The sequence below is a fragment of the Anser brachyrhynchus genome (assembly GCF_964034855.1).
Source record: "Anser brachyrhynchus genome assembly, chromosome: 3".
Lineage (NCBI taxonomy): Eukaryota > Metazoa > Chordata > Aves > Anseriformes > Anatidae > Anser > Anser brachyrhynchus.
The window spans coordinates 61,452,321-61,474,202 of record NC_137696.1 but is presented as its reverse complement, the minus strand read 5'-3'; the positions used below and the strand labels follow the sequence as shown (position 1 = coordinate 61,474,202).

Sequence of the window (21,882 nt, the reverse complement as noted above, 5' to 3'; positions counted from 1 at the left end):
AGGTGACTGCAGTGGATTAGTTGCTAAATGGAGAAAGATTGGGAAATCTAGACAATAATCCTTTGAAAGGACTCAGCTTTTCTCCCAGATGAATTTATCAGTCCTCAAGCATATAAAAGGGTCTTCCAGCAGTACCGCCTTGGTCATGGAAGTATGCATTTTTGCAGATATTTTTGGTAAGTGAAAAGTAGATGATGTGTTGAACCTAAGTTTATCGATATTATGGGGAACTTCCTATGAGTCACGTAGGCTCCTGCCAACAGTTTCTGTGGAACAAGGCAGACTCTAATATTCTTTGTTTGCTGCATGTAATGTTTTAATCAGGAGTTGTTTCATTCTACGTATTGGATAACACCAAGATGTTGTTTGAAGCATTATTGTTAAAAGAGCTCTAAAGTGTCCATAGTTTTTAGTAGGACTTAAAAACTGGCAGAGTTATTCCTGGGAGGAGAGAGGTGCTTTCTGCCAGCCCCATGGCATCTGTTCATATCTTTTGAAATTATAAAGGCTAAAAACTGACACCAGCAAGCAGAACTTGCTGTTAGGATCAACCAGCATTGCAAACATAGTATTACTGTCTTCACTTTCACAAAGAGTTATCAGATACAGCTGGCCTAGACTAGGTCTCACTATTTCAGTCAAACTTAAGATCCTAGCAGGTGAGTGTGAATCCTGTAATTAAAGAGAGTGTCAAAATGAAAATTCACAACGAGAGATAGGTGTTTGGTGATTTCTGGCATTTCCTTATTTAGAGCTTGGTTTCACAACTTTACTCATCTTTTTCACCAAAACGTGGTTTTTTATGTAATAATATATACACACTTCCGTGTAGATATAACATGAAAAAATGAATTTTCAAAAAATAAACCAGTTTCACAGAGAGCAAAACTAAGCCAGGAGATGAAAAAAGAGGCAGGGTTTTAATGAAGTGTCACATTCTGACAATTAGAAAACGTCCTTTTCAGATATGGATTTCTATATTCTCGTTTGGCTTCTGGGGTCATTATCTTTTCAGGTAGTAGGAAGTGTATCTTCTTCAAAACTATAGCAGTATTAATTAAAAAAAAATAGACTTCACAAGTGAGAAAAGGAAAATGAGCAGGAATAGAAATCTTTCTGTGTGCTGGGAGAGATGAAGTGCAACCCCTTGCTGAAGTTGTTTGATTTTCTGAGTTGCATTGCAGTATAGGAGCATAAGTATGGATACGCATGAGTCACACAAAAAGAATCAGATACTTTTTCACTAGAATTGAAAACAGTTGAGACTGATTACAGTAGGATTCTTGAAAGCTGAACGAAAAATCTCAGGGATTTTTTTTTAAGTGAAAACATTTTTTGAGGAGGGCATTGAAAAATAGAGTCAAAAATAGGCATGGCCAGATTGTGATAAATATAGGCAATGATTCTGTAGGGTCCTGGAGGAATTTCAACCTGAGGGAGATCAGATTCTCCCTGCTCCCTCCCTACCCTTTATTTTCACTGGATGTGTTGTGGAGCCACTGCACAAAACTCTAAATAGAGTAACACTAGGAAAAGCCCATTAAGGTAGCTAAATTAATGCAGACGTTTTAAGTCAGTTGCAGTTTTGAACATAAAGAGGTTCAGTTTCCTCCTGGACCTCTCATTAAAAATGATGTAGTTCACAATTACATTTGGATTGATGCAACAACAAAGTGATTTTTTTATGAAAACTGTAGACAAGAGCCAGAGAGGAAGTCAGTCTTTTTTTTAAAAAAAAGGTTTTGAAGGATGATGACTGACATAATGCAAACTTGTATGGGCAGCAGGTTAACAAACATTTATTTGTGAAGTTCTATGATAGAATGAGACAAAAATAAAGCTGCTTATTAAATAAAAATGTCTTACAACATACAGTTAATTAATCAATATAAGAAGATTTATTATTATAGTCAGTATTCACAGTATCTTTGAATTGTTCAAATTTGATGTTAAACTTGGGAAAGAAAAGCCACTGTTTTTCATTTTTCATGATTTACTGTAATGACTGTCAGTGGAATGGTTTTTCTACTCCTAGTAATTTAGATTGATTCCTTCTGTTATTTTGTAACAGAATCCAAGAAACTGAGTTTCTAAAAATACAGGAATAAACAAAAGTTTGGGAAGAGGATATTAGCAGATGTTTATAAAGTGCTTCTAATGGAAATGCTATATATAGTCCAATATATTGTTGTTATACACAAATACAAAAACACCAAGTCTTTTTTGCAATGCACTGTACCCTCACTTAGCAGATGAGCTGCATCCTTGTGAATGTCAGCTTTTGTGTGTATCTCCTGTATTTGAAAACTGCATCCCTGTATTGTGCTGTACCACATTGCTGAGGTAATGTGGGGCTTGTTTTCTTTTTTCTGGATCTATTAGGAGAAAATGTGTCAAAAACCTTCACAAACCCGCTGTGGTAGGTGGATCATTAACTGTTCTGTCTGTTGATGCACCTTTTACTGCTCCGCAGACACATGCACTTTTAAAACCATTTAAACAGATTTAGAAATCTGGTAATGGATACACTGAGGACCTGGTATCAGCACCCTCCTTCGTCTCCCTTTGGATTCACTCTGTTTAAGCTAAGTTAGAAGTGCTGTTGCTGTAGGCACCCAACTTATTCTAGAAAAGATTGGTGACACCCTTGGTGCAACCCATGTCTCTCTGTCCTTCATACAGGTAATCTGGAGTGATGTATACGCCTTATCTAAAACTCAAAAAAAAAAAAAAAGGCAAGGTGTATTTGGGCCTTTATCTGCCACAGCGGGCAAAAATAGGATAAAGCATCTGCAGTGCTATAAAATTTGTTTCTTACTTTAAAAAAATTGCCTAAATATTTTGTTAGCCTTATTTGGCAGAAGGATTGAAATATGGAAAGTTAAGTTTTATGGCTCAGCAAGGCTTTTCTGATTTACTGACAGTATCTCCAAATAGTACATGCAATGTGACTCAGGCTGTGCTGGTAAACAAAGTGGACTGGAAGCTCTTCTCCAGCCCTAAGGCCAGCAGGCTTGCCATGGCTTGAATTCCTGGGGCTAACGTCTTTCCCACCACCACCAGGCGAGTTGTCATAGTGTCCTCCCATGTCCAGTCTGCCCCTTGGCCTGCGCTCACCCTGCCATGCCAAGGCAGCATCTGGAAGAGAGGTGGTTGACCCAAGCAAAGCTGTGCTAGGGACCATGGTAACAGGTGAATCATAGAAACACAAGGTTTGAAAGGACCTACAAGATCATCTAGTCCAGCTGTCTTCCTATCACCAATACTACCCACTAAGCTACTAAATCATATCTCATAGCTCCTCGTCCACGCGCTTCCTGAACACTGCAAGGGACGGTGACTCCACCACCTCCCTGGGCAGGCCGTTACAGCGCCTGACCACTCTGAGAGAAAAAGGGTTTCCTGATATCCAATCTAAACCTCCGCTGGCTCAACTTTTGGCCATTTTCTTGAGTCCTATCATTAGTTATCTGGGAGAAAAGGCCAACCCCCTCCTCATCACAACCTCCCTTCAGGAAGTTGTAGAGAGCAATAAGGTCTCCCCTGAGCCTTCTCTTCCCCAGACTAAACACCCCCAGTTCCCTCAGCCGCTCCTTACAGGACTTGTGTTCCAGGCCCTTCACCAGCCTTGTAGCCCTTCTCTGGATCCATTCCAGGGCCTCAATGTCCTTCTTGTAGTGAGGGGCCCAAAGCTCAATACTGTACTCGAGGTGTGGCCTCGACTATCACAGAATCACAGAATTGTAGGGGTTGGAAGGGACCTCTGGAGATCATCGGGTCCAACCCCACTGCCAAAGCAGGTTCCCTATAGCAGGTCCCACGGGTAATTATGGTATGGGCAGACATATGCCAGCACCTGAGCCTCACCATAGCCCTGTGTCAGTTGCAAAAATATAATTCTGAATGGTTTATCATTTCAGGTTTCATCGTCCATAATTGTTCGACCACATCCCATGTTTCATGTAACAATTTTCTTTGGGGAAATCATTGCGTCCTGAAGACCCGAGATTGCACTGGAACTTGACTGAGTGTGAGCGTGTCTTGCAGCTTGCCCTGAGGTTAATGAAGGATGTGGCCCTTGTCTTTATCAATGAACAAATGATTTGACTAGGAGCAGAACCCATACGAAGTGTTTGTTTTAACAAAGATACATCTCGATGCTAAGACAGAGCATGGTCCTGTGGCCAGCCCACAGAGACAAGTTGATGGCCTTTTTCCTCGGAGCTTGACAAGTCAGGAAGAGCAGAAGACAATCGCTTGAGAGCCTACGGCCAAGATCTCATCAGAGCTTGTGGCATTGTGACTGAGGGTAACTCAGGGGGGGAGCATGAGAAGGACTGGGAGAGCCGGGGGAGAGACTTCCCTTGTCAGTCAGCAGAGAGCAGCGGGGTGGGTGGCACTGCGTAGGGATGCACTTGGCCAGTGGGAGGAATCATTTAAAAAAAAAAAAGAAAAGGAGAGTGTGAGCAGCTGTGCATGTAGTTTTTAGTGGCCACAGCCTGTCTGAGAAAGACAGAAAGCCACAAGTCCTCATGTCATCAGTACTTAGTGAAGAACTGTAATTTTCTCTGGTGCCAGTAAATACAGTTGCCAGAAATTAGTCCTATTATAACTCAGATGTCTTTTTTAAAATCCTGATGAGCATGCTTCAAGAAAATACATTGAATGTTCATACAGAACAAGTCATATATTTTTCATTTTTTAATGTTGATGTGCTCTGGATCCTCGGAAATACGTAAACAGGATTCGAAGGACAAAGGACACGCGACACTATGAATGCAACGAAGCGATTTGTGTTTAGAAACACTCCTTTCCACCTGTCATTTGTCATTCAAACCAGAGGGATCGTTATCTTCTGCACCTATGGCAGGCAGTAGTGGCAGCTTCGACATCATGCTAGTGTGAGTCCAAACTCAGAATTGGAATGGGGCACAGAAGTCCTTACCGGCAGGTTTGAGCAGTGATTGCTGATGTGATGTTTTACATGTAAGAACCCTTGCACTGCTTTTAGGAAGGACTCGCGGGGGAATCAGTGTGTCTTCAGCCCGCGGTCTCGTGAAAGCTAACCGAAAATCCTTAGAGCGTCTGCAGCCTGTTGTTGCTCAGTGTGAAGAATGCTTCTTAGATCCGTAATTTTTTATACTATCTTGAAATTGTGTATGTGAAGACAGTGCTATTCAAATTAAGTGGTATGGAGTGTGAAAGGCAATACATGCTTTTTGTAAGTTGGCACAAAAGCCTATTAAAAAGCCTGTGGCGTTGTTTACACTAAGGAATTCTCTGTCATATATTAGCACTTATTTATCCTTTGAATTAATGTACACAACATTTGGGGGGGGTCTGGAATTCACATATACGTACATTTAATGCAGTATTACAATATATATGCTATTTATCCTTTCTAATGTGTGTACATATTACAATTTATTTTTGTCTTTTATGTGCCCTGTTTAGTTTTTTAATTATGAAGTGTAAGTATTTCTTTTTCAGGCAATAAAAGGTCTGTGTAGATGTGATTCTTACCTCAGAACCTGCAGTAGATTCTTGTGGAATGTTTTTACGTTATAGAATTGACGATTTTGTTGTTTTAGATGTCAGCCTAAAGGCAGGAAGGCAATTTAGTTGCTTTAATTAGATCTCCCTCTTTACTGATATTTACAGCAAGATCAGGTTTGCATAAATGTGGTGGATTATTTTAGTAAAGAGCACTTGAAGTAACAGGAGAGTGCTTTCCAACAGCTGGCATCCTATTATTTTTAAATGATTTGACAAACCTTTAAAAAAAACACAACAGATTTATATAACTGTTAGGATCGCTTACATCTTAGTAAAAATCCAATGACGTACAATCCAAAAATATCAATAACCAAATAAAATAGCCATCTACATGCTTGTAGCAAAGATGAGGGACGAGCACCTTCCTTTTTTAATGGAATCAATAAGAGGCATTAGGATTCCATTTGCAGAAAAGAGTTCAGCTTCTGCATGGCCCATCATTTTATAAATATAGAAACACCACTTTGACATCAAGGAAGCAGTGAAAATGTATTCTTTGGCACTAAATTATACAGAAATGATCAGGCCATTAGAGTGAAGGTTTGTCAGCAATTCTGGTAGAATCCTTATTTTTAGAATTCGAAGACCAAACTTAAAAACTTACACTAGCATTTAATAAATAATTCTCCTGCTTAAGGCTTCTTTTTTTTGTTGCCAAATTTGGAAGTGTGTGTCCAAAATCCTATAAAGGTCTACTATGTTGACTTTTAAGTATAAAACACAATACTTCAAAGAAGACAAGTTGGAACAATTAAGTAGACATTAGTGCTGCCTTAATCACTTTCAAACATTTGGAAGTAGCCAAGATACGCAAGGCAGAAAGATGGCTGGGGCACAGACCAATAGCTTTGGCCAAGGTCAGGTCAGACCATATAAGCTTGACAACAGATAGCTATTCCACTGACATGCCAGGGTGTGCAAGGGCTACAGAAGTGAACTAACATTTGTTAGGCTACTAGGATGAAGTGAACCAAGTGACACTGCAAGAAGACATTCCTCCACACCAGACCAGGAACACGGACAGCAAGAAACATGCCGCCTTCTCATTTCAGAATTAAGACACAGCGATGAGGATACAACTTCTGGCACAGGCATTCTCAAGCTGTGTTTTGCCATAAGGCATGAAGATGCATAGGTGAGGCATCACTTAGGCTATCCTCCTCCTGGTTTCTTTTTTTTTAAAAAAAAATAAAAAGTATTCACTACAAGCCATTGCTACAGGCAGGGTACTGGCCTGGCTGGAGATGCTGAGTTATCCTTTATTTCTCATGTAATTTCTTAATACTTCCATGATAAATAATCAGATGCATTCTTTGGCCCGTGGTTCATCCAACTACTTAAGCAAATGTATGTAACTGGACAAAAAGAGTTGCCTTTATTGGGACTTATGTAAAAATGTAGTATATATGCAGAATCAGAACTATAAACTATCCATTGTGTATTGTACTCATGCACAGGCTTAGAATTGTACATATTATTTTTATATTCTAAATATCAACTGGCAGGATAGCAACAGCTGTAAAGTGTTACCCATGCAATAAAAAGTGAGATTTCGGTATGTCACTATGAAGCAAGTTTGCTTTACCTTATTGACCTGCCTAAAGCAGAGCTTCTACTATATCTCCTGGTCCTCTGAATTGATGATTTCAAACATCTTCAAGTTGCTACAACAGCCTGTTGGAAAGAATATGTAATGTAACTAACTCTCCATGATGCTGCATGCCTGTCAGCAGGGAAAAATCGGGACAAGTTCTGAGAAACTCCTGAGTGAGGAATCCTTGTGGAAAAAAAAAATAGAAGATGTAGAAAGGGCCAAGGAAAAAAACAGCACTTCTCATGCAACAAGTAGTACTGTCGAGCTGGCTAAAAGAGATCAAGATGTTAATTTTTATGAGGTTGGACAGTTCGTTTAAATGTCATCCAAAACTTGTGAGAAACCTTACGCACATACCTATGTTCCACAAAGTCAGATGTGAACTCAGATGTCTACACCCACACAAGAGAAAACGAGTGACCTGAAATTGTGGTTTCTGAACCCACCCCCTGGGTCATGTTTATTGGCATGATTGTGCATTGCAGCTGTAGGTGTAGGAGAATGGATGCATAGGCAAATCCTAATTTGTTCTTCACAAGACCAATTGAAATGGTTCTAGGATGCCTGTCTACTTTCAGGTAGCATGAAAGTCCTTATAGTTAGTCCTTATAGTTGAAATCTGTTCTTTCAAATGAAAAATAGAGTATTTGAAGTCCCTCGAAATGTGATAAATGTGCAGAGTCAAAAAGTAGGAAAAAAAAAAAAAGGCTAAATGCCAGTAATTATTTAAGCTAAAAACTATTTCAAGCAGTAGTTTAAAATGATGTAGGACCAGGAGCTGTGTCTTTTCCAAATCACTGAATGTATTCACAGCCACTTGCAGGTCTGCAAGGCTGCATTTAGTTGCTGGATTTATCATTTTCCTACAGCTCTGCCTGCTCCTTGCTGCGGGGCGGTACTTTGGGCAGCTCTCTGCCTGGTTATAAATACGGCCTGAGCCCCAGTTTTGTATCATCACAGAACAGATGATTAAAACATCGTGTTTAATCAGGCCAGGCTGGGCCATGGCAGCCTGGGTGCCCCGCAGCCTGCACCCCAAGGACCCCCTGTCTGAGCACTGCTGGCGTCCAAAGTAGGGACAAGAGCGTGAGCCCTTCTCCTCACGTGCATGCTAATGCTTTCATCGTAACGTAAACCAAGCTCGAAGCCTACATTTGTGCATTAAGTTGCCAGGTATACCGGGACTGCGATATTTACTGCTTTCATATCATCATTTTTTATTTGTATCTCATGGAGTTAAGACCTGTGCCGCTGCTGTGAACTAAAATAAAGATGTACTCAGGGTGAAAAAAAACAGAATAAACTTGCCTCCTGCCTTTAGGAGCTCTCACATTTAGCTCCATTACTGTTGCTATCTGTATTTTTATTGTACAAAGCTCAGTGCAATACTCACTGCTGGGACCTAGCTTTTGATGGACAACAAAAATAAAAGCAATTCTGAAAGTTTTTATTAGGTTGATACTAAAATATTTCAAGGGTCAAATAAAAAGAAACATAAATTCCCCAGAACACATAAAAGTTTCTGTTTAACAGGCACCTGGAAAAAATATGGAAGTGTATCTATATAGAAAAAGGGAGGAACAGAGTAAAAACATATTTCACTGTAATGTTTTGACAGGTTTCTATTTATTAACTTTAATGATTAATAAGGTCTTGTTTCATTTTGTCAGTGTTCCCATCTTGTTTCAGGATTTTAATGGAAATAGAGCTCATACAAACTAGATATGCCATTTCACCAATATTTCATTGTTTTCTAGAAGCTAAATATTGCATTGGATAGGAACAAAGAAATTAATGGTATTCTCTGTATCTCCTTGTTCAATCATTAATTCTTTATATAAAAAGTCTTGCAATACTATGTCAAATTTAACCATATTTGAGCATTGTTATAGTAAAATGTTTCTAAACATATCTTCTCTTCCTTTCACTACTTTGTGTGGTGGTATATTGATTTGTAAACTTGTATAAATTTTGGAATTAAAGAAATACTGTGTTTTGGACAATTATTTTAGCTGGTATGATTTTAAACAAAACTAAAAGATGTCAGTGGATTGTCTCAACGGGCATCTGGATGATTTGGGGTGGGAAGGGTATGGAGGTGGCTCAAGTTTATGTCCCTTTCCAGTTTTTTATACAGCTCGAAGAGTAGAGTAGAGTAGAGTAGAGTAGAGTAGAGTAGAGTAGAGTAGAGTAGAGTAGAGTAGAGTAGGATTAGAATAGAATAGAATAGAATAGAATAGAATAGAATAGAATAGAATAGAATAGAATAGAATAGAATAGAATAGAATAGAATAGAATAGAATAGAATAGAATAGAATAGAATAGAATAGAATAGAATAGAATAGAATAGAATAGAATAGAATAGAATAGAATAGAATAGAATAGAATAGAATAGAATAGAATAGAATAGAATAGAATAGTTCAGTTGGAAAGGACCTACGAAGACCATCACGTCCAAATGCTTTACTCTGTAAAGCCATGTTTCATAGACCCACCTTTACCTTAAAAAAGGGGCTTTCAAGAATCTCTGTCTTCTGTGGCAGAACTGCAGCTGACGGCCAGGCCCAGGGCACTGCTCAGTACTGAGCATCCTTGTGCACTCAACTCTCACTCCAGTCTGCGAGGGCACCTCTGAAAGGTGACGCCGATCCGAGGGCTGGGCGACCCATCCACTGCAGGCTCTGGTGGTTCAGCTCCAGCAGGGTCTTTGGAGGGTCTGGTAAAGCCAGGAGGTTTCTACATGCTGAACTTACTGTGAGCAGGATTGTGGCTACAATTGCCTGAGATGAAATTTTGGTCGTACTGCCTTTTCACGGGAATTCATTGGAACTATTATTTTGCAGCATGTAATGGAGAGTGTCACCTACCAACAGGCATCGGGCCAGTTCTTTAATGTTTTTATTAATATGATTAAAAATAGAAACTAACTATGCTCATAGTAATCTGCTTGAGCTTCACTAGATGTTCCCATTTACAAGTAAAATAAAGCAAACAAAATTCCTGACGTGATTCCCCCCTGCCCATCACGCTGGGTAGTTATTGATGACTATAAAAAATGTACCTGAAATGTTAGCAAATTAGCATTGCTGGCCTTTTGAAATGTACTTTCCACATGTTCAATGACTTTCAAAAGATGGGAGGCTATGGGGAATCAATACTCCCAAACTTTTCAGCTTATGCAGTATTTTAAATAACAATTATAAAATTAATGCATTTACTTGTATTTTAGCTGTTTGACCTAAAGTAAAGACTGGTAACTCTAAAGAAGTAGCTGGTCTGATACTGCATTTTACACAGGTGTATGGATATTTGTGAATGTAAATAACTGGAAATGTTACAAATCATAGCTGCTTCTTGAGGTTTTATCTGTATGGTAGTATATACCTATAAACACATACACACACACAAATATATTCCAATATTGTTATCTGAAAAATAGAATATGTACTATCTTTTTTTATACAGGGCATAGACTATGCTTCTTTTATGGTGTTTTTATTTCACAAGCAAAAAAATGTGTGCTGCCTAGTTGTACAGTACTGTAGGATACTCTGCTGTGCACAGTTCCAAGTGCCTTAGACAAGTGTTTAGTTCTTTGACTTACAGATATATATGAATGAATATAAGTAAATATAAAATGAAGAAAATTACCTCAATAAAATTGTTCAGAAAATCTTTACAGAAAACATTTCTGGTCTTGAATCTTCTGGCAAGCACATGGGTATGTGTAATGGAGTTAAATTCAGAGAGCAGTTTCTTGCTGGGAAGCAATCTCCAGAGATTGAATTAAAAGTCACTCTGCATGGAAATGAAATGAAAGAAAGTTCCTGAAACCTTCCTTAAAACTTTGGGAGTCCTTTGATCATATCTGGTAGCTCTGTTGTGGGTGGTGTACTCCTGCAGAGTTGCGTTCAAAGTGGAGATAGTTACGTCAAAAATACAAAGTTAGGGTTGTAGCTTGGTGGTTCAGAGGCCTAATTTATGCTCCCAGCTTCAGATGTTAATTTATCAGCAACCTGAGCGGAATAACTTCATTGACATCAGGTCAGCACCACAATCCCACCTACAGCATCCAGACAAGTTTGCTCTGCAGAGCTGAGGGCTGGCCTAGCCTGCAGCCTGCCTGCCAGGCCTTCAAAGCGATGGATGGCAACTTTCGCTCTGTAATTACTTCGTAATAACTTTTGCTTTGCAAGAACTGAAAATTACTAGTATGGATTTTCTGACATGGAAGGCAAATTGTTGATAATGATAAAGGCGGACTTCCAGCACAGTGCTTTTCGGGCAGTACTGCCTCTGCAGTGAGATGCTTTTTGATGTGTTGAGCCTGCAAGGTGCCTGAGCAGAGGTGCCTGGCAGTGTGCAGGGGGATATATGGCCTTCTAGGGCTTTGGTGAAAACAGACATATAGGTGGAGTCGCCATCCGAGAGACAGCCTCACGCACATATCACGTCCATCAGGTATTACATTTGGGGTTTTGATAAATCCGAAGCCCATTGGAACGAGGTGACTCAGCCTTAGGGATCAGCAAAGGAGCCTGTATGCTGTTTGTTACTCCTAATCTCTCAGTTTTAAAACTAATCTCCAGATATATCGCTGTTGACATACACTATCAGCCTCTCGTGATAAGGGGGCCTATTGTTTTGAACGCAGCACAGCGCCTTCCCTCACGCGCTTGTGGGGGTGCGGGCAGGAAACGCAGCGCGGGGGGTTACGAGGTAGGGCAGAAAACCCTGAGGCCTAAAATACCAGAGAGGTAACTTTAACTTGTGCTTGTGAGCAACAGAGCTGAGAGAAGCTGCCGTGCCCCTGGGCCACGTTCGGGGCACACCATGGCTCCTGAGGGGCCTTGGGGATGGCTGCCAGCACCCCGCTGCCCCCCACGGGCTGGGGAAGCTGAGCCGGGAGCGGAGGGGCAGGGCTTTTTGTTCACTTTTCATTTATTTATTTATTTATTTTTTGCCTTAGCACGGCGGAGCTCGGCCGTCCCCAAGAGGGCGCCTCCCCCCCCCCCACCCGTGCACACCGAGCCCCCCCAGCCCCTCCGGGGCACGGGGCTCCGCACCGCCCCGCACCGCTCCGCACCGCCCCGAATAGGTGCGGGGGGGCGGGGCCCGAGCGTTAAGCCACGCCCCTCGGAGGATCGCCACGCCCCCGTGGCGGATAGCCACGCCCCCCTCGACAGCCCGCTCCGGCCCCTTCCTCCGCCACCGCCCTCCCGCGACTGCGCTTGCGCCTGGCCCGTTGGCCCGCCCCACCGCCGTCCGCCATTGCGGCCCGCCCGCGGGCGGAACCACTCCCCGGTAACTGGGGGGGGGGGAGCTGGGGAGCGTGTGTCTGTGGAGATTGGCCACGTGCCCTTTATGCATTTAAGGGGCTCGCTCTCAACTTAAATGTCGACTTTGTTCAGAGAAAGCTCGCCGTTGTTGTTAACTGAGGAAAAATGACTCCTTTGCCGCGGTGGCACCATGTCGGGTCCCCCCTTTCGGCCGGTGGTTGGTCCCAAACCGGAGGCCGCCGCTCGGCCGCGCTGAGGCCGGGTCCGCGTGAGCGTGAGGGGGCCGGGGCCGGGCCGCCATGGTGAGCGCCGGGCGGGGGGGGAGGGGGGCGCGTGCCGCCCCCCAACGGCCCGGCCGGGGGCAGCCTCGGGCCCGCGGCAGCGCTGGGGGGGCCGTGCTCATCGTTCGTGTTTTACCGGTGATTAACCAAATGTCCTCCTGCAGCCGCACAAGAAGAAGAAGCCCTTCATAGAGAAGAAGAAAGCTGTGACGTTTCACCTAGTGCACAGGAGCCAGAGGGACCCGCTCGCTGCCGACGATACCGCGCCACAGAGAGTTCTGCTGCCTGCCCAGAAAGTAAACGTTTGCTTTTAACGCTGGGGTTCGCTCGGATAAGAGGTGCTGCAGGAGGGGAAAGCGCTGCACAATCGTACAATTCAAGCCCGTAGCCTGAAAGGAGATATTGTTTAGTCCAGCTTATTAAAAAGAAGGAGATGTTGCAGGGATTTGATAGTTGTGAGTTACTGTCTGGTGGGTTAAGGAGGACTAGCTGACACTGCTTTATTTCTGTTTTAAAATATATTCGTATCCACAAAGATTGACCAACCCAGCCTGGAAAAAGCAGGCTTTGTTAGTTTTGCTGCTTATAGAAGTTCTTTAAGTTTGTGCTCAGACAGCATCCAGGTGCTGAAGCAGATGGTCACAGCATTCTCATTTACAGTGCATTAGGATAATGAGCAGAGAGGTGACTCTAAGAACTGCTGTGGAGTCAGCATAATTGGATCCAAGTTCGCTTGGATCCAATTCAGAGAACTCTAGTTCTTACTCCTAATACATTTCTTTCACGTAAGTGAACATAACCTGTGCTTTTTTTAATCAGGGTTTTCCTTTTCAATGTACTTTCACCCATACCTTAAGCCTAATTTTATTCCTGCCTCTTTCGTTTTGTTTTTTTTTTTTCTGCAAGCTGTTTTCAGCACGGAGGAATTAGGCTGGTTGTTGTGGTTTTTTGTTTGTTTGTTTTTGATTGGTTGGTTCAGGCAGTTCAGGCATTGTCAATGAATGCATTGCTTTCCTTTTTGCTAATAAGTTTTATGTGGACTTAAATAACTAATTGCACTTTTTCTTCCAATTCCAAGGGTCATGATGAGCAGAGGAGAGAAGAGCAGCGGAAGTATGGAGTCTTCTTCGATGATGACTATGACTATTTGCAGCATCTGAAAGAAGCCTCTGGTCCCTCGGAGCTTGTCCCTTCTGTGCGTGGACAGCAAAGCAGAATTGTCATCACAAGTGAGGGTCACATAGAGGATGAAATTCAACGAATTGCTGTAAGTTGTACTTTGCTACTAATCATCTTATTTTTGTACTGTTGAGAGTAGCAGCCTGTAGACAAATTAATCATATTGAACAGGTGTTACAGTGGCTGTGGTCTATATATGAAGGATGCTCTTGATCCACAGTCAGACTTTCCTACAAGTAAAAATAAAAGTTGACAAGCCAAGGTCTGTTGATGGTCTGTTGCTACCACGGTGTTAAAATATCTTATGTACTCGTGATAAGCTTTTCTTGATGGAGTATTGACCTCTTACAGATGTATTTGGTTGAACAAATTGTGTTGCTCTGGGGTTGGCATTTGTTCTGAAGAATTTTAAAGCTTTTGAATGCTCTGGGAGTTAGGAATATGGGGTACTGCTAATATAACCTGGTATTTTTATTTTTTTTAAGCGGATTGTATCTAAACCCAGAGAGGATATGAATGAAGTTTTCTATTGCTGGCATAGCTGGATAATGTTGGAATGGGAAATGTCATTTTAAGCAATAAAGTATGCAGTTGCCAGTCAGTCGCTTTTAATTGAGGGAGTTTGGTCTAACAAAATACTGTAATTTTAGTCCAAACTGATGTTCTTAGTCGGAAGTACCTTTCAGGTCCAGTTTGGTGACACTGCATAAGATTTAAAGTTATTTTAAAGGTGCACGTTAGCAAGCCTTTCAATAAAGTGGTAATTTCAAATGTATGTTAATGTTCTCCTAAAGAAAATTAAAAACTTTGTTGTGCCTTCCGTTCCTCAAAAAGCTTCCTAGATACATCTCAGTACCTAGGGAATATTGATATGGGAACGAATACTGCCAACACTTTACCTAGCTTTCATTGTATAACTTTGAAAATTTGACACCAATAAAGTAGCGCTTGTCATAATATTTAAGTGGCACTCACAGAGTTTCTTTTGGTCATATGATTATCTGCATGTTGTTGAGCTCAACTGAGAGCAAGTGTATTGTGGTATGGATTTTGTTTGTTTGTTTTTTTGTTTTAAGGCTCCGTCTATTAAGTTGCCTTCCTCAGTATTTGCCACAGAATTTGAAGAGGATGTGGGCTTACTAAATAAAGCTGCTCCTGTTTCAGGTATTAAGTCTTTTGCTTTTCTATAGCATGAGTTGCCATCTAGGTACTACTTGGTGATTATGGCTTTGATTATAGTGTTACTAGTTTTGTTTTAGAACAGACTGATGAGCAGACATAAAGAATAATCTATAGGAGATCTATGTTTCCATTTGAGACTTATTTCTCTGAGGCAATGCTAATTAGCTTCTCAGCATTGCTTAGAGGAGAAAAAAGCCTTGAGTTATTACTAATATGTAGCAGATAGAACAGGGAAAAGTTGTCTTATAGTTCTAACAATGCTCTGTACATAATGCTATTGATTTATTGCTTAATCTGTTTGAATGCATGTGCAGAACTGGATTTTTACTCAAAATTCCCCTTTTTAAATTCTGAAAGGTGTTTCCTTTGCCTCATAATTTCAGTGTTACAGGCTTAAAGTGTGCTTTTTATGAATATGTGTTTGTACTGAACATTCACTTTTGAGCTATCTTATTTCTTTGTAATTAATTGTGATTGTTCTCTCTGTCTTTACAGCAGGGTGCTAGAGACATTTCTGTTAATTGCAGTAGAGAAATGCTTTCTGACCTTTTGTAAAGTAAGGGATTTTAGAGGGTAGGAGCCAACTAGGGTTGGCAGTTCCACACTGCCAGTTACGTAGTGGTCATACAGTACTCTTAATTTGGATAATTTTTCTTCTATAAGTAACCTCTATTAAAAATACATTTTTGGAAGGTTAAGACATTTCTGAATGAGGAGAATTGACAAGAGGATGGTTATTTGCCTAGCAGTTTGAATAAAATCTACAAATGTTTTGCTATTTTGACTCTTAAGTTTAATCTTTTCCTAGTGCAAATTAACAATCTATTTGGATTGCTTTTCATACAGGAAGGTAGCTTCATGATATCACAGCAACCTATATACTTACATCTTTTTCTTTTTAACTTTCTAGGACCACGGCTGGATTTTGACCCTGATATTGTTGCAGCTCTTGACGATGATTTTGACTTTGACAATCCAGAAAATATTCTGGAAGATGATTTTGTTCTACAAGCAAATGAACCAAAGAAAAGGTGCAGCTTTGTAAAACTGTTTATGCCACAAGTGAATAGGAATGCTACTATTTGGTATTTCTTGTGGTTGTGTTGTAGGAAGCAAGAGTGGTTTCAGATTTCAAATTGAATACATATAAGCCAAAGGAATAATGTATTTCCATGTACTGTGTGGGTAGTAGCTTAAAAAATCAAAATTTCACGTGGTAGCCAAGATAAGAGACCTTGACACCTTGAGCTCACACACTCTTAAGTAGTTGTTTACATATGCGACGTATATCATAGGTTTCCTGAACTGTATATAAAAACAATACTATCTGTCACATTTAAAGTACTTCTGTTAGTTTTGATCAATATTACTACTGGTATTTCCAGGACCTTTAGAAATGTTTCAAGTGATACTCTACTGCATATTGTTTCTATTTTGGTATCTTTAACATTTTACGAGCAGTGATAAATTTTACCAGTTCTAGTATTTTTTTCCACTTTGACAAATTTAGTAGAACATAAACATAACCTTACTCTCCATGTACAGATGTGTGATCCAACAGTTATCAGAAACACTTTCATTTTTCAGGTAAAAGTAGTATTATGCTGACTGTGGCAACGCTTTCATTGCTAGTTTTTCTTTTTTCTTCTTTTACTGGCTTGAGAATAATCAGTTTTTAAATCATTGCCTCTCAAAACTTAAATCTGTTATTGACAAATTGTATCAGATAACTTAACATTGGGTAGAGTTGTGGAAAGGTCCGTGTATTATTCTAAAGCTGTTTCATACTTCTCTTTTAGGGGATCAGATGCTGAGGATGACGATGAATGGGAAGATGTGGAGGATGACAGTGATGAAAAGGATAGTTGTTGTAACGATTATGATTCAGAAGGTCCTTTATCAGATGATGGGGTTAATGGACAGGGAAAAGAATTTCTTTTTATGCAAGAAGAAACCAGGAGTCGTTTCACAGAATATTCTATGACATCTTCAGTAATGAGAAGGAACGAGCAGTTAACCCTGTTGGATGACAGATTTGAGAAGGTAAAGCAGCTCAGGAATGTAACTGTTAAACGTAAGGGTGCTAGACGTTTCTTTGGTTCATCCCATACGGTGGTGTCCTGTACGCCTGTGCAAATTCTTCCTGCCTTTGGTAGGTGGGGCCTCAAACAGCCGTTACCTGCAGATACTTCGCATTTAATACTGTGTGCGCTAAGTGGCTTGTGTTAAATAGGTTGCAGTGTTAACTGAGTATTAAAAGGTCTGACATTGATATAGTTAAATTATTCTGGTGACTATAATCGGCATTCACAGTTGTTGTTACACTTCTCTCTGAGAGGCTCCCTTCCACACAGTAAATTAGAAGTGAATCTGCACCAGAAACTTATTTCATCCATTCTCCCCACTGTGCCAAGTATATGTTCAAGAAATGATGTCAGAGCAGGGGAAATAGGGTGTAACTTTTCTTTCTGAGCAGTGACAGGCTTCTTAATGTACCAATTGATAACGAATCAAAATAAGAGACATTTTGCAGAAGCTGACTTATATGTTATCTTTCAAAAATATACATTATCTTGCAGTAACTTTGTTACTCCCATGATGAAAGAATATCATCAGTAAGAAGGAAATCCTACCACAGATGTGTTTTGTAGTTGTTCAGCAAGAGAGAGGGGAGAGGAAAAAGGGACAAATACAATGAAACGTTTAACTCTTTAAGTTACCAACAAGTTGAATGATGAGTGTGGTCTAATTAAAGGTATCCACTCCTTTATTTTAGTTTTTTGAACAGTTTGATGAAGATGAAATTGGAGCCTTGGATAATGTGGAATTAGAAGGCTATATTAACACGGACAACACTCGGTTGCAGGAAGTCTTGAATGACTACTACAAAGAGAAAGCAAAGAAGTACGTAATCCCAGATGTACTGCTCTGCATACATGGTTATGTAATAGGAGCTTTGTGCTGAAAATTTGGGTATGTTATTTCCTGTGCAGGGACTTGAAGGTTGCATCCCACAATAAAACATTTTCATTTGAGTAGTATCCCTTTTTTTTTTTTTTGTCGCTGAGTATCAGTCTGAAGTTAGTAGATGATGAAATTAAGTGGAGACATTTTGTTGGTTTATATGACATAATGCTCCTTTTGTATAATTTTATTACGTCTAGTATAACTAATGTCTAAAGGCACTCTTCCCTTTTTAGTGTAACTTAAAAACAAACTTTAAGTTATAAGGAGAAACTTGACAGACTCTGTAGCTAAGTATATCCTTTCACTGCTGGTATGCAGCTGATTCCACTGTGTACCTAGTTACATGATTATAAACTCAACGGTGACTGTTACTCATGTGCAGCTGGAGCATAGCCAAGCAGCCCCATGCCGATGTACTGAATTTCCACAGTATATTCACTTTCTCTTAAAAACAAGGGATATTATCTCAGAGCTAAATGTCTAAATGTTCACATATCAGCCCTGTGCTCCCTGATTGAGAGTGAAAGGTAGTGTGTCCCTTGTAGTGAAGTACGGCTGGTCACTAGTGGAGTACATAATTACCTCTAGCACTGCAGTGCTTACAAGCTGTAAAGTATATCCTCTGCCCTCCCTACAGTCACAAATATTCTGTGCCAGATGCTTTTGATATGCAGGAGTAATTACTTTGTCATCTGTCTCTTGCCTCATGTTTTAGTTTGTATTGGAGATGCTTATTTTTGTTGCAAGTTGTATTAGGAATAGCTCACTTTTGGCTTGGGGTTTTACTAAGGGGAGACTGGTTTTACGTAATTAAGCATTTTCAAGAAAAGGTGAACCTTATTTTTTTTCTTCCCAATGTCAAATTAATTTGGTCATTTTTTTTTCTTTTGCCTCTGTTTTCCTCTGGAATTCTTCAAAGTTGTGTGAAATTGGATTCTCTTGAACCCTGTGAAGATTTAGACTCTCCTGCAAATGAAGAAAGTGAGGAAGAAAAAGAAGGAATAATTACTCTAGTTATTGAAGAACCAAAAGAAAAGTGGGATTGTGAGTCCATTTTGAGTAAGTATTTTGGAGTTCTCTTATTTGTTCCTAGGGTTTCAAAGTAAATGATAGGTGATTTGGGAATTTTTCTAACAATTTTTGGAGGTAAAATAGTATATGCTTCTGGAGCACAGCAGCAAGAATTCTTGCTAAATAAAACTATTGCTTTTATGTAGATTACTGAATTCTTGCAACTTTATGCCTTCAAAGACTAACTAGTACTACAGTTCATAATATATTTGTCTAATTTCTTCATTGCTACTTTTTTGTGTTTGTGACCTAGGTACATATTCAAACTTATATAATCATCCGAAGCTTATTATGGAGCCATCAAAGGTAAAATCATTAAACTTATTCAAGGTAACAATGTGGCTTGGGAAAACTTGAGACAAAAATGATTGCTTTCTCAGTGGATGTCTCTTTTTAAAAGAAGGTGTGAGGAGAAAAACAGGTTGGGGAGGGTATTGGCCTCTGGTATTACTTCTTCACTGAAGAAGGGTTTGGATATATATAAAACATCAAAAATATATTAGAGGGAAATCTGACTAAGACCTAGGTGATTATATCATTAGAAGTTCAGAATTTCTTTAATAACTAAGCAGAATCTTAACAAGAAAGTTGTGTCACTCTGTGTGATACAACTTTATGTAATTTATTTCTTAAAACCACATATTTGTTTTTTTCTTGAAAATAGGTTTCTATTTCAATTTTACAATTTGAAACAACGTACTCTAGTTCTTTGGCCTTCCAGAAGCTCCCCATCAGAAGTAGAGCACAGTTTGATGTTCTAGCTGTGTGATTTTTAAAGGAAACCTTTCTCTTGAAACCCTATAAAAAAAAATATTAAGTGCCTGCTTAAGTCCTTTTTCAGTAATATTTAAATAAAGGGAGAAAAGTTTTTTTTTTTTTTGGTTCCCTGGGACAAGTTCTGCTTACAGGTGTGTTTGATTTCTTTCTTTGAGATTAATGTGCATCTTTCTGAGGGAAGAACATACAAGGTTCCTCGTACTATATTTATTACTGTCAAATCTGAATCTAATCTTATTCTGTGCAGATAAGGCAGTGCAGTCTACACTTCCTGGAGAGAAAGCTGGGGGTCATTAACACATACGCACTCTCTATTTTAGCCCAAACCAATAAAGATTTCCCAGAAGACTGGAATTCCTCTACATGTCTTGCCTCAGAAGGGTCTCACGGCTAAGCAGATTGAGCGTATGCAAATGATTAATGACAGTGACCTGCCAAGAGCATCAACACAGCCTCGTCCCAAAAACGAAAGCAAAGAGGAGCGCAAAGCCAGGAAACAGGCAATAAAAGAGGAGCGAAAGGTATGCCCTATTTTAAATAAACCCTATGAAAATGTGTTATACCTTCAGAATTCTGTCTTACAAACTTAAACCCCCTTTGGTTTTTTGTCTAGAAATTAACGTGTAAAATTTCCTGGTCAGAAGGGCTAATTATTGCTTCTTTTCAAAAGATGATCAAAAAAATAGAGAGAAAGCTAATGTTACAATTCTGCTATCCTAATTTCCTATATGGGAATTTGGGGTCTGTTACTGTGGCCACTATTACGTAGGTAACTTTGGAAGGAGACCTTTTATATCACTATTATTTAGGGAAGCAAAGAAAACAGTAGTAATGTTTCATATCACAGAAAATGAAAAATCTCCAAAAGACACATGGAAAATCTGATTGGCCACATTGATAAACTAGTTGTTTTGTCTAGGACCAGAAATTGTCAGCATATTAGAAACTTCAGCAAATTAAAGATAATTCCAGAGGTAAACAGATGAATCTGACCACCAATAAATAATGCCATAAATAAGATCATTGGCCAGATGGCTGCTGTTTTCATGATCTGAAACCATTAATTGCAATGTTTTCTGTTTTGTACATTTGTAATTGTTCACATGCATAGGAACGCAGAATGGAGAAGAAAGCCAACAAGCTAGCCTTCAAACTGGAGAAAACAAGGCAAGAAAAAGAGTTGCTCAATCTGAAACAAAACATTCAAGGACTGAAGCTGTCTTAACGAAACTGAGGACCTTTTGTTGTGGAAACATCTTTAAGTTTGTGTCTGTATCAAGAAGGGAACTGCTAACTGATAGAGTTGCCAGTCGTGTACTGTGGGGGTTATTCAGATATTACTGTAACAAGAACCAGAAATTTTGTCATTCATTCTGAATTTCTGAAATGAATTTATTCCTTAAACAATGCATTAGTAATGTCTATTTTGTCGTGAGTGACATGGGAACTGTTGCAAACTTCCATTACACTAGAAATGTATTTAAATTAAAAAACTATATTTTTCTTATAAGCTGTCACCGAACAAAAAGTTTCATATATTTTGAATGTATTCAGCACATCAGCAGAATCCTACAGATTTGATTTGATTAGATTCTTCTATTAAATTATTTGAGTTTGTACTCAAGAATATATCCATTTCTCTTCTCTCCCTTACCCTGATGGTTAAATATAGTGCCTTGATACTGCACAGTTTTGTAAATCAAGAATTTTTCACCCACTCCTTAGTTCTTTCTTAGGTTGGTTATTTATAATCTGAATACTGTAATGAAAGAGGTAAAATCACATTTTATAAATGTGTCTGAAAAGCTGTTGTGTAGCTAGACACGTTACCTAACATGAGTTGACCTTTCTTAGCAAATTAATTTTTTTGCAATGAGCATTGCAATTGCAGTAGTCAACCTTTATTGTTGCTTTTGAAAGCAACTTTGCTGCAAGCAGCCAGCCCAAGTAGTGTGGCAAACAAGGTGTAATAAACAGCAAATGTTTAGAAGAATAT

At 39.6% G+C, this 21,882-nt stretch overlaps 2 protein-coding genes across 7 annotated transcripts in view; both read left to right on the top strand.

Annotated features, from left to right (window-relative positions):
- PHACTR2 (phosphatase and actin regulator 2) overlaps window positions 1–9,156 on the top strand; it is a 137,080-nt gene extending 127,924 nt beyond the window's left edge. For all 6 annotated transcript variants that reach the window (XM_080584031.1, XM_080584032.1, XM_080584034.1 and 3 more), the window contains one exon: window positions 3,921–9,156. In XM_080584031.1, the coding sequence (XP_080440157.1) occupies window positions 3,921–3,936 (16 nt within the window). In that variant the 3' untranslated portion in view covers window positions 3,937–9,156. The remainder of the gene's footprint in view (window positions 1–3,920) is intronic.
- Window positions 9,157–12,466: 3,310 nt separating this feature from the next.
- Window positions 12,467–21,506, top strand: LTV1 (LTV1 ribosome biogenesis factor). Its single transcript, XM_080587300.1, has 11 exons — window positions 12,467–12,731; window positions 12,875–13,006; window positions 13,789–13,977; window positions 14,966–15,053; window positions 15,982–16,102; window positions 16,871–17,114; window positions 17,848–17,975; window positions 18,958–19,097; window positions 19,363–19,415; window positions 20,207–20,407; window positions 20,998–21,506. Exons 1-11 carry the CDS (start codon window positions 12,729–12,731, stop codon window positions 21,109–21,111), a joined length of 1,413 nt encoding a protein of 470 aa, XP_080443426.1. The 5' UTR covers window positions 12,467–12,728; the 3' UTR covers window positions 21,112–21,506.
- Window positions 21,507–21,882: the final 376 nt, after the last annotated feature.

Excerpts from the sequence above, each read along its gene's own strand:
- LTV1 (XM_080587300.1), top strand. Across the intron at positions 17,976-18,957 it reads TACAAAGAGAAAGCAAAGAA|TTGTGTGAAATTGGATTCTC; the intron begins GTACGTAATCCC and ends AATTCTTCAAAG. Across the intron at positions 20,408-20,997 it reads CAATAAAAGAGGAGCGAAAG|GAACGCAGAATGGAGAAGAA; the intron begins GTATGCCCTATT and ends TCACATGCATAG.